Source organism: Dama dama, chromosome 9 (assembly GCF_033118175.1).
Source record: "Dama dama isolate Ldn47 chromosome 9, ASM3311817v1, whole genome shotgun sequence".
In the NCBI taxonomy this organism is placed as follows: domain Eukaryota; kingdom Metazoa; phylum Chordata; class Mammalia; order Artiodactyla; family Cervidae; genus Dama; species Dama dama.
Genome location: NC_083689.1, coordinates 11,065,352 through 11,081,126, shown reverse-complemented (window position 1 = coordinate 11,081,126; position 15,775 = coordinate 11,065,352). Strand labels below are relative to the sequence as shown.

General features: G+C 54.5%; 1 protein-coding gene across 8 annotated transcripts in view; it reads right to left on the bottom strand.

Annotated features, from left to right (window-relative positions):
- EPS15L1 (epidermal growth factor receptor pathway substrate 15 like 1) overlaps window positions 1–15,566 on the bottom strand; it is a 106,077-nt gene extending 90,511 nt beyond the window's left edge. For all 8 annotated transcript variants that reach the window (XM_061149962.1, XM_061149959.1, XM_061149960.1 and 5 more), the window contains exon 1: window positions 15,470–15,566. In XM_061149962.1, the coding sequence (XP_061005945.1) occupies window positions 15,470–15,502 (33 nt within the window). In that variant the 5' untranslated portion in view covers window positions 15,503–15,566. The remainder of the gene's footprint in view (window positions 1–15,469) is intronic.
- Window positions 15,567–15,775: the final 209 nt, after the last annotated feature.

Sequence of the window (15,775 nt, the reverse complement as noted above, 5' to 3'; positions counted from 1 at the left end):
TATAGACTATAGGGTCCTCTGTCTGTGGGGATTCTCCAGGCAAGAACACTGGAGTGGACTGCCACCAAACTCAAAAAATTTTAAAGGGAGACTCAGGAGATTTCACAACCAAATGCAAGGTGATATTTTTAGCTAATTAGGGAAATTTGAATTATGGACTGGGTATCAAATAATACTAAGCAATTCTTACTGTTTTATGCTGTGGTAGGGCACGGCGGTGATGTAAAGAAAACAGTCTCAACTACTAGAGGAGCATATTGAAATGAATTTTTTTTTTTAATATTTATTTGTTTTGCTGCTCTGAGGCCTTCAAAGCCACATGCAAACTTCTTAGTTGTACTATGTGCAATTTAGTTCCCTGACCTGAGACCAAACCCAGGAGCCCTGAATTGGAAGTACAGAGTCTCAGCCACTGGACTATCAGGGAAGTCTCAAAATATGATTTCTAAGGTGAAAACAAACTTGGGTAGAGATATTTGCAAAATGTTGGCATCTGTTGTGAACTTGTGGTGAGTACATGGGAGTTCATTGAATTCTTCCCTCTCCTTTTAGTCTGTTTAAAATTTTCACATAACTAAAGACCAACAATTGATGTGTTTCTGCTCTGGCAAGGATTTCCATGATACAAGCTGCTTCAGGTTCAAGAGTGATAAATGAAGAGCAGCTTTACCATGCGCAGGATCATGCTTTTGTCAAATAATAATAACCAGAATTTCTTTAACACACAAGCCCAGGGATTCACTGACGATCGGATATGCAGGAAGGCAGAAGGGCAAGAAGATTGGATACGTGTGCCCTTCTTGCGGGCGGGGACTGCAGCTGACAGTGAACGACTGCAAGCAGTCAATAACTGGTTAAGCCAACAAATGGATTACTGTGTCTCCTGGGGACAGAATACCATACAACAGTAAAAACAGCCCAGGCAGAACATTTAAGAAGTCTGCCTAAGTGAAAAGGGCCCAGAGCAGAAGGCCCGGTGATGACCTGGCTGGGGAGCACACAGCAACCACGTCCCCGGGGATCTAAACCTGGCGGGACGGACGCCACCGGTGTGCGGTGACTCTTCCCTGTGAGCTGGGGACCTCCCCCGGCTTTCTGAGTTCTCCAGGTAACACACACTGCTTCTGTAGACAGAACAGAAAAGGGAAAAGGAGCTGCGGAAGATGAGGGATCTGAAGGAAGATACATGATTCTCCCTGGAGACCCAAATGACGCCACGATGAAGGCCATGAAAGTGCCCACCCGCCCTGTGGCACAGGAGGCAGGGCCTCCCTGCAACCCATGCAGACCTCGGGGCCTTTTATATTTACAGTCCCCGCCTACAAGGAGACTCCGCAGGAGGCGCAGTGCTAAAGACTCTGCTCAGTGCAGAAGAGGCAGGAAATTCAGGTTCGATCCCTGGGTGAGGAAGATCCCCTGGAGAAGGAAATGACAACCCACTTCAGTATTCTTGCCTGGACAATTCCATGAACAGAAGAGCCTGGCGGGCTGCAGTCCACGGGGTTGCAAAAAGTCAGAGAAGCATGAGCAACTGAGCACACACACAAGGAGGACCATGGAGCAAGAGCGCTCAGAAGGTCCTGGCAGACCGTGAAGCGTCAAGGGGAACACGGCAGGCTGGGGAGTTCAGGGCAAGAAGCCACTTGGAGGAACACAGAACCGAGGTGGGACAGCTTCCATGCTCCCGGGAGACCAGAGCTCTCCGCCCCATCTACCAGAAATGGAAGGGAGAAAGGAATGAAATCACTGGCGGCCGCCTTCTGGCTCCAACACACTGATCCACATGGGATGCAGGACCTACACGGAGCCCCGACGTTCCCCAAGAAAGCCTCTGCCCACACCTCTTGGCTGGGTCTTCTCATCACTAGAGGAAGCAGAGCCACACAGAGGTCAAGAGCGCCACCACACACATGTAGACTCAAGTCCTATCCCACCACTGGGATGCTGTGCAACCCTGCGGAGGCTGAGCAGCCTTTCTGGGCCTTGATTTCTTCATTTGGAAAGAGGACAAGGACTCCCGCCGCTGGCCGCTGACATGTGGTGAGCACCCGTCAAACACTGGCCTGTCAAGTCCTATCCTCTCACACATCACTCTCCTTCCACCAGCTCCTTTATGCTCTGAAATGCCCGCCCCATCATGACTGCATCTCAAACTACCAAGCTCCTCCTGTCCTTCACAGACAACTTCTTAGAACAGTGGCACGCCCTTGGATTTGCCAGTTTTCTGCTCTGGAACTTACGGATTCATTCATTCACTTATTAAACGCATACACGTTGGACTTCCCTGGTGGCTCAGTGGTAAAGAATCTACCTGCCAAAACAGATACAGGTTCGTATCTTGAGCTCTGAGGCTCAAGAAAGGGGAGAGGCAGGCAAAGTGAGCCCAGGACTCCAGCGCAGGAGCCTCGGATGTGACAATGGGAGGCACGTCCCGGGCCTGCAGAGTCAGAGGGAGAGGTCAGGGACGGGCGAGGCTCTGGAACGAGTCCCCCAGCAGGGACTCGGGGTCACTCAGCCGCTTCAGTGAGATAGGAAGGGCAGGCACAGTGACGACAGGTCTGCCCACCCCTTGCTGAGAGGTCAGAACATCATCCCATCCTCCTGAAGGCGAGCCGGGCAGATGCGCTTGTGAGGAGGAGAACTGAGTATACACTCAGCTACTAGGAGAGGGTGATAGCAGGGAGTGGAGGAAGCTGGGGAGACACTGCCCTGCCCTCCAGGAACGACGCCCAAGAATGCAGCCATCCATCGTGCAGAAACACAAGAACAGGGGTTGCTCGCCCCGAACATGTCTCTCTGTGAGGTCTCTACGGGGCATCGAGGTGGCAATCCCTTCTCCACTCCGCAGTACCTACGGAGTGCCTACCTGGTTCTGGGCACTGGCCTCAGTGGGGGTGCAACAGTGAATAAGGGGATCCCCCCTCAGCCTCCTGGAGCTCCTGCTCTGGAGGAGGCATTAGACATGACAGTGAAAACAGCGGGGCACAAGCTGTGAGGAGAAGGCGGGATGGGGGGCGACTCGGGGGCCCACAGACACCGAGCCGCAGGGAGAGGAGACGGTCGCCTCGGCCGAGCCTGCCTGAGGGGACCCCAGACGCTGAGCACCCGCGCTGAAGCTCTGGGGGAAGACGGGCCCTGACAGGCCACAAGGAGGCGCCACTGGCAAGAAAACACCCAGGGGGTGGGATCCTGGGGGGACTGCCAGGCACAGAGGGAGGGGTACGGGGCTGAGTGCAGCCACGCGGTGGAGCAGGTGGGCGGGACAGGACAGGGACCTTGCCCAGGCCACCTGGATGCAGCAGGGAGCTGCTTCCAGCCCCAAACTCCTGCTGAAGATCAACGCAGCCCTGGCCTCCCCACGGACTGTAGCCCGCCAGGCTCCTCTGTCTATGGACTCCCCACGGACTGTAGCCCGCCAGGGTCCTCTGTCCATGGACTCCCCACAGACTGTAGCCTGCCAGGCTCCTCTGTCCATGGAATTCTCCAGGTAAGAATACTAGAGTGGGTTGCCACGCCCTTCTCCAGGGGATCTTCGCACCCAGTGATCGAACCCGGGTCTCCTGCATTGCAGGCAGATTCTTTAGCCTCTGAGCCACCAGGGAAGCTCGTAGCCCTCCTAGACACGGCTCCTCCAGGCGTCTCAGAAAACAGCCCCTCCCCCGTCGTTTCCATTGTCTCTTCCCCTCCTCCATCTGAGGGACCAGGCCCTGTAGAGACTCACAGGGGTGACGCCTCAGCAGTCAGGGCCCCCTACACACAGCAGGCACTGACTGCCCTCCGTGAAGGTGCCCGCTCCTCACAGTGCTCCCAACTTCCCCCAAGCGTGCCCTCCTGCTGTTCTCGGTCGTGCCCAACTCTGTGACTCCACGCACTGCCGCCTGCCGGGTCCTCTGTTCACGGGATTCTCCAGCAAGAACACTGAAGCGGGTTGCCATTTCCTTCTCCAGGGGATCTTCCCGACCCAGAGATCAAACCCGAGTCTCCTACATCTCTTGCATGACAGGCAGATTCTTTATCATTGAGCCACCAGGGAAGCCCCAAACATGCCCTGAGCCTTCCCCAAATCCCTATGTCGGCCACCCCGGGGTCCCAACATCCCTGTCATCTTCTGAGCCCTGGTGCAAATGACACCAGGACCCAGGCCAGGTGGGGTCAGCAGCTCTCCATGCCGCCTCCCTGCTCCCCTCTGCAGGTGACACCGTCAGGCCTCCCAGCGCCCAGCTCTGGATAGCCCAGAGGCTCTCGGAGTTCCCGGCACTGAGCCAGGCTCCCCCGTTTCACAGTGAGTGAAAAGACAGTCCCTGCGACCACAGGGCAGAGCATCCGGTCTGGTCAGAGACCAAACCACAAAGGTAGACGAGCAAAGGCACGGGCAGGGACAGCGTAGGAATGAAGCCTCGGCCTGAAGGAGGGAAGGGCCATGGAGACAGAGCAGCGAGGGCGGCCTTCCAACCCGCGCCGCGCTCCGCACACACCTCGGCCTCTCAGCTGGCACCCGCGCTCGCCCGCTCCCTCTGCATCCCACTTGGCATCCCCGGGTCACAGCTTGGCTCAGAAAGACCCTCGGTGGCTGCTGAAGGCGTATGGAGTCCCACCCGGTCCTGCTCACTGCGTGCTCCCCTGCCACCGTCTGGCCCTGATGGCTTAACTGCCCCCCAAACCCACCCGCACACACACACGCACACACACAGCCGTCAAACCCTGCCTGCCCTCCCTCCCGGTCTGGCGGATGCCCCACTCTACATGCTGGGCACCTCTCACCCTGTCTGAGCGCAGATCACCCCTAGTGGGGCATGTGGCTGTGTGTGTCTGCCTGCTGAACGCCAATTACCTTCCATCCCCCGCATCAAATCTCCGGTTCTAAGAAGTAGTGCGAATTCCCCACTGAAGTGAGCGCCTCTCTTCCACACTTACGTAGCCCCAAATTTATAAAAGAGACACTTCTTCAAGCCTAATTTATGTTAAGACTACTGTACTGATTGGGCCCCCTTCCCTACATTTCACTTCTTCGAGGATGGAGTTTCACACTCACATGTTATGAGCTCCACCCACAACAGTGGGTCAGAAAAAGGTTGTTCGTGGGATGGGTGAGATTTAGATGGCGCCTTGGAAGGGAGGGGCTGAGATGGGTGGAAGGTGGTCAGCCCTCCAGCAGACAAGGCTCCCACTTGGAGGTGGCAAAGTGAAGACAAGCTTGAAGCCTCTCGGGGCCTCAGTTTCCCCATCTGTAAGACATCTGCTCCTATATCAAGTGAGAAAACGCAGATAAAGCACACTCTGCAAAGGGAAGCACTTACAAGATCTATCATTATGATGGCTTTTATTATTGTCACCGAGACAGAAGACCAGGTTTTATCTACAAAGAACTGTTGGGATAGAAGTCAGACAAAGCTGTTAGGATGTGTGCTGCGACATCAAACCATGTTGCAGCTGGCCATGCCGAACGATCTTTTCAGCAAACAGTAAAATATTTCACCAAGTGCTAGCTACACGATGGTACACAGCACTCTCGTTTTCTCTCTCAACACCAGGACAGAAGTCTTTCAGTTCTCTTAGTTTCTGTGGTTCATTTTTATTTCACATATAATCTCACACATAGTGGGCTAAAGAAAGAAAGTTGCTCGGTCATGTCTGATTTCTTCACGACCCCATGGACTGCAGCCCACCAGGCTCCTCTGTCCATGGAATTGTCCAGGCAAGAATACTGGAGTGGGTAGCCATGAGCTTCTCCAGGGGGCCTTCCCATCCCAGGGAATGAACCCAGGTTTCCTGCATTGCAGGCAGATTCTTTACCGTTTGAGCCACCAGGAAAGCCCACAGTATGCTAAGTACATACCAACAAAAACCCACGTACAGGACTGTGAATGAAAGAAGATTTTCTAGTGGCAAGAAGGCAACAGAATAAAATCAAAAAGTAGAAAGCCAATACTAGAACCTTGGTCTGGAAAAAGCTGCTGATTCCACGGCCTGATGTGTGAGCACCAGAGTGACCCACAGGCTTGCCCAACTCACTCAGCATCGTGGGTGTCGGCTCATCCCCTGGGGAGCCCCCCTTCTGCATAGAGAGTGTTCAAAATGGGGAGTATTCCCTGGTGGTCCAGTGGCTAAGATTCCACACTCCCAATGCAGGGGGCCTGGGTTTGATCCCTGGTCAGGGAATTAGATCCCATGTGCTGCAACTAAAGATCCCGAAACTAAGACTCAGCACAGCCAAATAAATATTTTTTCATGTTCAAAATGGACACAGGAGTGTGCTGAGGGCACAGAAGCCGTTCTAACCCTTATCAAAGAAACCATCCAAAGGGACAAACATTTGTAATCACACACACCGAAGTCAATCAGGTTCTGGGACCTCCAACACGGCTGTCTCTCGGGTGTGGGGCGACTTAGAGGCTGGTCCCAGCCCCAAAACTTCAGAGTCCTAATGGTTATACTGTCTCCAAAAGAGAGCCTCATTGTCAAGCTGTTTTCTTGTTCAATCTTTCCTCTTTAAAAACAGCCTGGAAGAACAGTTTTGTTTCCACTGGAAATGTAAAACTGAAAAGCCCATCCTCGGACTTGCCTGGTGGTCCAGTGGCTAAGACTCTGCACACCCAGTGCAGAGGGCCAGGGTTCAGTCCCTGGTGAGGGAACTAGATACCACCTGCCGCAACTGGGAGTTCACACGCCACAACTAAAGACAGTGCATGCCGTAACTAAGACCCAGCTCAGCCAAATAAATAAATAAATATTAAAAGCGATGAATCAATAAGCATAAGGGTGATGGCAATGACATCTCCCTCATAAGGAATCAGTGGTGAAGGGGCACAAAGGGGGTGTCCAGCCATACCCCCTTACTTCCAAGCAAGACCTGTGCCCCAAATCTCTCCCCAGCACCGCTCTGGGGGACCCGGGTGACCAGAGTCCAGGAACCAGGGCTCTGACTGGCCGCAAGGGGTGGGAGAGGGGAGAGGCAGGTCCGCTCTTCCTCCTCTCCTCACTTCCCGCCCAGTGGAGGCCATTCACTCCACCTCTGCTGGCTGCCACCTGACCTCCACCTGACCTCTGATCGTCTGGGAGCCCGGCCCCAGTTCAGCTGTCTGAAGGGCGGGAGCTTGGCTTTATTCATCTTGGGCCTGAGCCAGCACACGTTAAGCACTCGGTAAACATCATGGGGGTGTCCCCAGGGGACGGGCTGCATCTCTGTGTGGAGTCTAGCCCGGCCTGGACGACTGCTGCAAAGGTAAATACGGTCTGGTCTCAGTGGAGACAGCCACCGCCTGGCGCCACCCACCGGCTCCCAGGAAGGCCCGTCTGGTCCTGCTGCCTGCCCACACCACAGCTGCTTTCCATGTCCCCTCGGAGGACCCCGTCCAAGCAGCCAATCCACACACTGCTTTGACCACCAGCCCTTCTGCCCTCCAGCCCTCTCCGGCCAGGCTGCTCTGTATCACCGCAGGGCCCATCACAGCAGATGTCTCCGAGTTAGTACCAACTCTGGCCATTTCCTGGAGAAGCAGTCAGACAATCTACGCCTGTCGCTTCACTCCTCAAGAACTGCCAGAGAGCCTAACTCTCTCTTATAAAGTGGGCTTGCCCAACCAGTCACCCTTTAGCTCAACAGATGATTACCAGCACCTAAAGCTGATGTTCAGTCACTAAGTCATATCCGATTCATGCAACCCCATGGACTGTAGCCCACCAGGCACCCCTGTCTATGGGATTTCCCAGGCAAGAATACCAAAGTGGGTTGCTATTTCCTTCTCCAGGCCACCTTCCTGACCCAGGGATCAAACCCATGTCCCCGATATTGCAGGCAGATTCTTTACCAGTGAACCATCGGGGAAGCACACCCAAGGATAAATTAAAACCAGCCCAATCCATGCCTTCGTAGACACAGTCCACGCAGTGGAGAAGAACCTCCATCAATCGAAGACTCCCACCAGCACAAAATTACAAACTGGTATGTAGAAAAGTACAAGATCTCCCCTAAGGCAGTACAGAAAAGCTGGGCCAGTCTGTCAGGGCAGCGATGTGCTAGCTGAGATATGAAGAGCAGACGGGATTACCCAGAGCTGAAGAGAGAAAAGGACACTCCAGCAAGGCCATAAGAAGCATGTGCAGAGGCCCTGAGGCAAGAGAGAATGTGCAAGCTACCGAAAGCAGGGCCTGGGGGCTGCAGGGCAGAGCGACAAGTCTGGGAGGGGCAGGCTACAGGGGTGCCCAGGGTGGGGCGGGGCAGGGCAGGGGCCCCGATCCAGTCCACAGACAGCGGAGGCCAGGCACCACCATCCCCTGCTTTCAGCCAGCGTGCACTAAAGGAGAACCGACTCTGTGTCAGTCAGGCCAGAACACAGCCAGTAAATCCTACGACCAAACATTGTAGGAATCCCGCCCAGCAGGCAGAGCGAGTGGCAATCCAAGGAGATGGCTATTTGCGAAGATGGCTGTCTGCGGTCATCTGTAACCTCTGCTTCCCCCCATTAGCGAGTGGCAGTAAGAACTGGGACGGCCGTGGCGGGCCTGCACGCAGGAGCAGCCATGGGGCCTGTGAGCCAGCACATCTCCTTTCCTCCCCCGCGTCTGTGTCAGCCCCTCTCTGGGCGAGCGGACACCCGTCAGGCCCTTTTGTCTCAGGCTGATTTGTAGGCCAGGCACAGACTCCTGTGTCCCGTTTTACCAAGCCACCTTCTTCCCTCCAACCCTAAGTCACCCTAGTTAAAAGCAGGACATGTACCCCAAAGTCCCAGCCACGACAGCCCTGTGAGCTGGAGCTCCAGTTTCTCGGCTTCACCTGATTCTGTCCTGCCTCTGTCAGAAAGGCATGCCTATCTCCCCTCCCAGGATCCCCACAGCCCTGTCCGCGCAGCTGTCTCCAACACACCCAAGCAAGTCAGCCGCCCCTCCTCCAGCTTGGACCTGAGCCGCCCTGGCCTGAGCAGAGTCCGAGCTCCCTCTGGGCTGGGCGAGGCCCGCTCATTCCTCGTCAGCCTCTGGAAGCACTGAGGAGCCACACCAGCAGGGAAACTTGCTGACCCCTCATAAAGATAATGAGGAGGTTTTTGCATCTCCCCCATCCCCTCCCCCTTCCACTGAGACAAGATTAAAACAATAAAATTAAAATGTAGGGCTACCCTGGAGGCTCAGTGATAAAGCATCTCCTGCCAAGGCAGGAGACCCAGGCTCGATCCTTGATTGGGGAAGATTCCACATGCTATGGAGCAAGTAAGCCCAGGAGCTGCAACTATTGAATCCACGTACCGCCAACTACTGAAGTCCACACCCTAAAGTCCATGCTGTGCATCAAGAGAGTAGCCTCCACTTTCTGCAACTAGAGAAGAGCCCGTGCAGCAACGAAGACCCAGCGCAGCCAAAAATAAATCGATAAAAACATAACCAAGTGATTTTCTCCCCACTAGACTCTGCAGAACCCAATGATGAAGCAGCATGAACACTGTTTAAAAACAGATGAGACTTCACACTATTGTAATGTTTGGCAGCTTCAAAATACAAACAAACTCCAAGACAGGAAACTACAGAGCAACAAAGAGTCCAGGGAGAAGGTCAGAAGAGCCATATCAGCATAAGCTTGCTGGGTGCGATCTTTGGCAAATAACACAAGGTCTCTGGGCCTCGTTTACCACTTTATAAAGGCAAGGAGGAGACCGACTGGGAGAATGATCTGAGCCAACCAAATGCCTGTCCTGCTCAGTCCTTGGGAGGCTGCATGGACTCCAGGCCTTCCCAGACCTCCACATCTGACCGCCCTCCCCAGCTTTATACTTTTCAGAGTGCAGATGGCATCGCTTCACTGTGAACATGTCTGTGCATTTCTGCATGTCCGTGCTTCCCAAGTGGCTCAGTGGTAAAGAATCCACCTGGCAATGCAAGACACGCAGGTTTGATCCCTGGGTCGGGAAGATGCCCCTGGAAAAGGAGACAGTAACCTGCTCCAGTATTCTTGCCTGGGAAATCCCATGGACAGAGGAGCCACGGTCCATGGGGTGGCAAAGAGGCGGACACAACTTAGTGACTAAAGGTCAACGACAGGCCCCTCCTTAGAACCTCCGCTCCCTGAGGCAGGGGGGTCTTCAGGGTCACAGGTATAACGTGCTGTCCGGAAAGCACCTGCCCAGAGAAGATGCCCAGTAAAAACACTTGAACGAACAGCACAATGGAGGCACACTGCGCACACATCTACCACTCTGAGGGATCCTGACACTCCACTACCGTGAAGCCGATAGAACAAGTAAAGGAGTATTCCCAATCTGCAGATGGGGAAATTGAGGTACAGAAAGTACTGCACAACTAAGGTCACTGAAAGAATACCCGAACATGGAAAAACAGGCACCCTGATGGGGCTTCAAAGGATAATGGGGCCCTGCGAGCACCGTCCCATGGAAGAATATCAAGCAGCTTTCTGAGTGAGTGCTGGCTACTCAGGTCAGGTCAGGTGGAGGGAACCCAAGACCACTCCTTGGAGTGCGGTTCACGAGGTGCCTCTCATCTGGGAGCTGACTGGGTCTGTTGGCACAGCCTGAGGCACCAGAGAGTGGACACTCTATCCAGTGCGTGCGTGCTAGGTCACTTCAGTCACATCTGCCTGTTTGCAACACTATGGACCACAGCCCACCAGGCTCCCCCGTCTATAGGATTCTCCAGGCAAGAATACTGGAATGGGTTGCCATGCCCTTCTCCAGGGGATCTTCCCAACCCAGGGATCGAGCCCATGTCTCTTATGTCTCCTGCATTGGCAGGCAGGTTCTTTACCACTAGCGCCACCTGGGAAGACCACTCTATTCAGGTCAGTTCAATTGCTCAGTTGGGTCCAACTCTTTGCGACCCCATGGACTGCAGCACGCCAGGCCTCCCTGTCCATCAACAACTTCCGGAGTTTACTCAGACTCATGTCCATTGAGTCGGTGTTGTCATCCAACCATCTCATCCTCTGTCATCCCCTTCTCCTCCTGCCTTTCAATCTTTCCCAGCATCAGGGTCTTTTCAAATGAGTCAGTTCTTCGCAGCAGGTGGCCAGAGTACTGGAGTTTCAGCTTCAGCCTCAGTCCTTCCAATGAACACCCAGGACTGATCTCCTTTAGGATGGACTGGTTGGGTATCCTTGCAGTCCAAGGGACTCTCAAGAGTCTTCTCCAACACCACAGTTCAAAAGCATCAATTCTTTGGCATTCAGCTTTCTTTATAGTCCAAGTCTCACATCCACACATGACTAAAGGAAAAACTCTCTGTTCGGTACATCTGATCAAAGACGCTCACTCACTTCCCCCATCAGCTGATTGGGATTAAGAACCAGGCGTGGAAAAAGTTATTTTAAAGCTCAAAGCTGGGGCAGAAGAGACAAAACTTACATGTTCTTTGCGTGACTGGGAGCCACACAGTCAACAAAAACCAGGTTGATGCGGGTCACTAAGACAGAGACAGCCGGGATCTCTGGATCTTACAGGGTGGGCCAGGTTTACTCTAAAGCCTGACTCTCTACCCCATCCACCCCCAAGTTATACCGCATTAGCATCTGAGTGAGATAAAGAAACTAGCGATTACTTTGAAGGGAGAAACAAGGGAGGAAAGGACAAACAAGGGTCCCAAGCCCTGAGCCTTCACTCCAGACACATCTGCTGGGTGACGCTGTGGGCGGGGCTCCCAGTGGGCCTCCTGGAAGAGCAGAAACTGCAGGGCTCTGCAGGCAGACACAAGTGGGTTTAGCTCCATCTCTGCACTCAGCAGCAATGGCACTTCAGCGAGTTATTAACACTTCATCTCTCTGAGTCTCCGTTTCCCGTTTGTAAAATGGGAATAAAAGCTCCTCGGAAGAGTGGCACGCACTAACAAGAAGTGAGGAGCGACCAAGCTGTGTGCCACAACGACCAAGCCTGTGCTCTGGAGCCTGCAAGCCACAACCACTCAGCCCTCATGTCTAGAGCCTGTGCTCCATGGCAAGAGAAGCCACCGCAATGAGAAGCCTGCGGACCACAACTAAAGGAAGCTGCACGCAGCAACAGACACCGGCACAGCCCAAAAGAAGCAAAATAAAAATAAATATTTTTTAAAAAGAAACTCATGACAAAGAGGAAAGGAAGGAAGAAGGAACTCCGTGAGCGCTGAGCAGACTCATTACCACTGGGCCCAATGCTCTCCTCCCGTTACCACTGCTTCTTCGGTCTGGGGGCCACATAAGGGACCCACAGAAGGTACACGGGGGAGAACTCCCAGTGGAGCTGAGCGGAGATCGCACCAAAGAGGCCTCTGGGGCAGACAGCATTCGACAGGAGGTCATGGCATGAGGCTCTGGCCAGGGAGTCTGGGGTGGGAGAGGAGGTTAGAGTGCTCTGCACCAGAGGCGGGAACACACAGAAAGAAAGGATGCAAGCAGGAGAGAAGACGGTAAAGGCTGAGGGCGGGCTACAGTGGCTGACAAGTGTTGCAGGGCTCGAGGAGGACCAGCCCCAAAGACAGGCCGCTCAGGTTAAGGTCAGCAAGGCGGCCGGTAAACTACAAGAGCACCTGGGACAAAGAGGGTAAGGAACACAGGTGCACTTCTGGGCAGGCTGCAAGAGGAGAGGTAGAGGGGGGCATGGGAGAAAGAAAAATCAATGAGATGTTGACGGAGGGGAAAAAAAAATCACCGTTAGAGGGAGAACTATCCACTCTTCAAATTGACAAGATTTATATTCAGGGTCAGCAAAGACTATATGGGGCAAGGACATCACAGATACAGCTGAGTAGGGAGCAGAGCAGGAATGAGGCTGATAAGAAAAACCCAGACAGGGCTGGAGGCAGAGGAAAAACACCCCACCCTCCACAAACTCACTGGCTACTAGCTTCACTCACCTTCAACTGGCCATTCACATTCCAATGCTGCCCTACACCTCAATCCAGCGGGGGCTCCCCTACTGCCCCCAAACAGAAACTACCCTGGAATCATACCCATGCTTCCCCAGTAATAATCATGAACTTTTGGGAGGCCCTCAGCTAGACTGGAAGCGCCTGGTAGATCTGGGTCGACAGGAATCCGTGGTGCAGCGCTTCACTTAACAAGTGTCAACAGTTGACAAGATTATCCAAGGAAGAAACTCTGGCCATGGCATTATTCAACAAATGTACAGAGAAAGAAACAGGAAAAAGCACACCAGCCAATGATGACCTGAACTTGTCAGAGACCAGGGGATCCACTTGGTGGAGCTCCCTACCCCCAAGGCCCAGATCCCTGGCCAGATGGAGAGAAGAAAGGCCACCCGTGAAGGGTGCTGGGTGGTGTAACTCCTCGGTCCTTGCTTCACGGGTTTACCTAACACGCCCTGGGTGCTGAGCACAGTCAGGGGCACTGAGCAAGAGGCCTGCGCCTGGTTGAATGGGGACACAGCAGAGAGACCCACAGACGTCTGTGGACCACGGCTGGTGCCGATGGGTGGTGTCAGGGTGGCACACTGCTGCGCGAGGGGGCTACTTGGGACAGGTAAGCAGCGAAGGCCTCTCAGAACAACATGTGAGCTGCCACCTGAAGGGAGTCAGGCTCTGGCAGCATCAAGGGAAGAAACAGGGATGGACGCTTCAGGAAGGAGGAACAGCCTGCAGGACACCGGGAGGACAGACAGAGCTCAGGCTGTGGGAGGAGGAGAAAAGCCACAAGAAGGGCTGCAATGTGGGTGCCAGAGTCGGGAAGAGGCAGGAGAGGCTGACAGGTACCTGGCCACCAGGGATTCCTGCAGGGTGGTGGCGAGGTGGCGGTGTTGCGGGGGCGAGGGGGTGGATTGGGACTTTAGTCTAAAGGATTCTAAGCAGGTGAATCACATGACCTGATTCAGGTTTTCACACCTGACCTCACAGCAGCCTTTCTCTAAAAACCACTGCCATTCTCTAAAGCTAATCCTTCATCGGTAAAGAATCCCCTCTCTGTTGTGTGGATAAGCACAAGTTAGAAATTATTTAATAAACTCTAAAGCACTCGATTAACATTAGCTACTGTCATCAAAGTGCAAATTAAGGCAACTGTCATTTGGATCGGAAGCTTTAAAAATCAGAGGCACTTCATCATTAAATGAGCCTATGGGTGTTTCACCCTCCCATACCCTAAAATGTAGCGACTGGCCATTAATAATAATATGCAACATCTGCAGGGAACTTAATAGCTTACAGAACACTTTCATATCTGTTAATTAATAACCACAGGTCTCCAGTGCTTTGAATTTAGTGACAGTGTTACAAATTGGCTAGTTCTGGCAATATCTAGCAAGTAGGCACCATCTCTCTCCATGGATCAGCTGACCAGTCATGATAATCTGCCTAAGAGCTCTTCTGGGGTTGGGCATTCTCACTGCTGTCATCTCTACTTCCAAATGTCCCAATCTGCCAGAGAAGGAAATAATGGTCCTAATTACAGGATCACTGAGTGATACCGATATGCCAAGCATTGCTGTAAGCGCTTGACATGCTTAATCTTCACCTGATCCCAATACTTTTTTAATATTCCCATTTTCCAAATAAGGTGACTGAGGCATGGAGAAGATAAGGGCGTCATCCAAGGACACCCAGAGAAGTAAGACCCAGAGCCAAGATCTGAACACGTGATAATGTAACCCTGTGTCCTCACTCTGAATCCCAACGCTGTGCTAGATCATTCTGGCAAACTGCATAAAATTTGGTGCCTGGTACGACACAGAAATTCAGCAAATAAGGGCAGCTGTTATCAGCAGGACATGGGTACTTTCTAGGTCCCACGAGTGTGTCACCTCCAGGAGAGCAGCGACCTTGTTAGTCTGGGTGACTGCTGCGCTCCCAGCACCTGGCCCTATGCACATTTGAAGGATGGGTAAATGAATGAACGTGCCTCCCAGAAGGCAGGGCTGCCTGTGCACGGCTCTCACTTCAGGTCTGTGTCGCCCCTCGGTAAGAGCATCAGGCTGATCTGAGGCACAGCAAGGAGTCCGGAGACTTGAGACTCCCCCCCCCCTCCCTTTCACAGCGCAGGGGTGCCGGAAGGGGCTCCCAAGGGACGAGACGAGTCCGGGGTCGCAATGCTGGTGGGTCCCGGCTCCGGAGGGGCTCTGCCCTCCACCGCGGCGGAAATGCTGGCCGCCCCGGCGCTGGGACCCGACAGGAGACAAAGACCCGCGGGGCCGCCGCACCCGCAAAAATGCTCGTGCCCCTTGCCCACCTCACCGGGAGGCAGCCGAATGCTACCATGCATCACCCGGCCTGGAAACTGCGGAGAATACCGGGCGCCGGACGGAGCCGACACGCGATGCGGCCCTGCTTGCGGGGTTGCCGCCCGCAGAGGGTCGCCAGGGTGCGGGAGGCCGCGGGCCGGACCGGCCTGTCACCTTCAGGACCGCCCGCCCACTCGCCCGCTCTCCGCCGGGGACCCTCAGCGCGAGCCGCCGTCACCCTGCTGGGCCTCCCCACGCCTAGGCCTCCCCGCAGCACCCGCCTCGCGCCCCGCACCGCGACGCCGCACCCTCGCCCGTCTGGCCCGTACCTGCTGGGAAAGGGGGATGAGCGGGGCCGCCATCTTCCCGCGGACTCGGGCTCCCAGCGCCGGCGGGGAATGGGGCGGGGCCGCGCGCGCGCACTGGTGCGAGGGGCGGTGCGCGCGCAGCCGAGCCCAGGGGAGGGCGGGGCCAAAGCGGGGCGGTGCACGATCCGCTGAGCTGAAGGGGCGGGGTCGAGGGCGGGGCCGCGCGCGCCACGCCCCAGCCGAGAGGGGCGGGGCCTGGGAGGTGCGCGGATCCGGGACCTTTGCAGAATTCCTCCTGCATTCCTTCACCATGTCTTCCAGGATTTC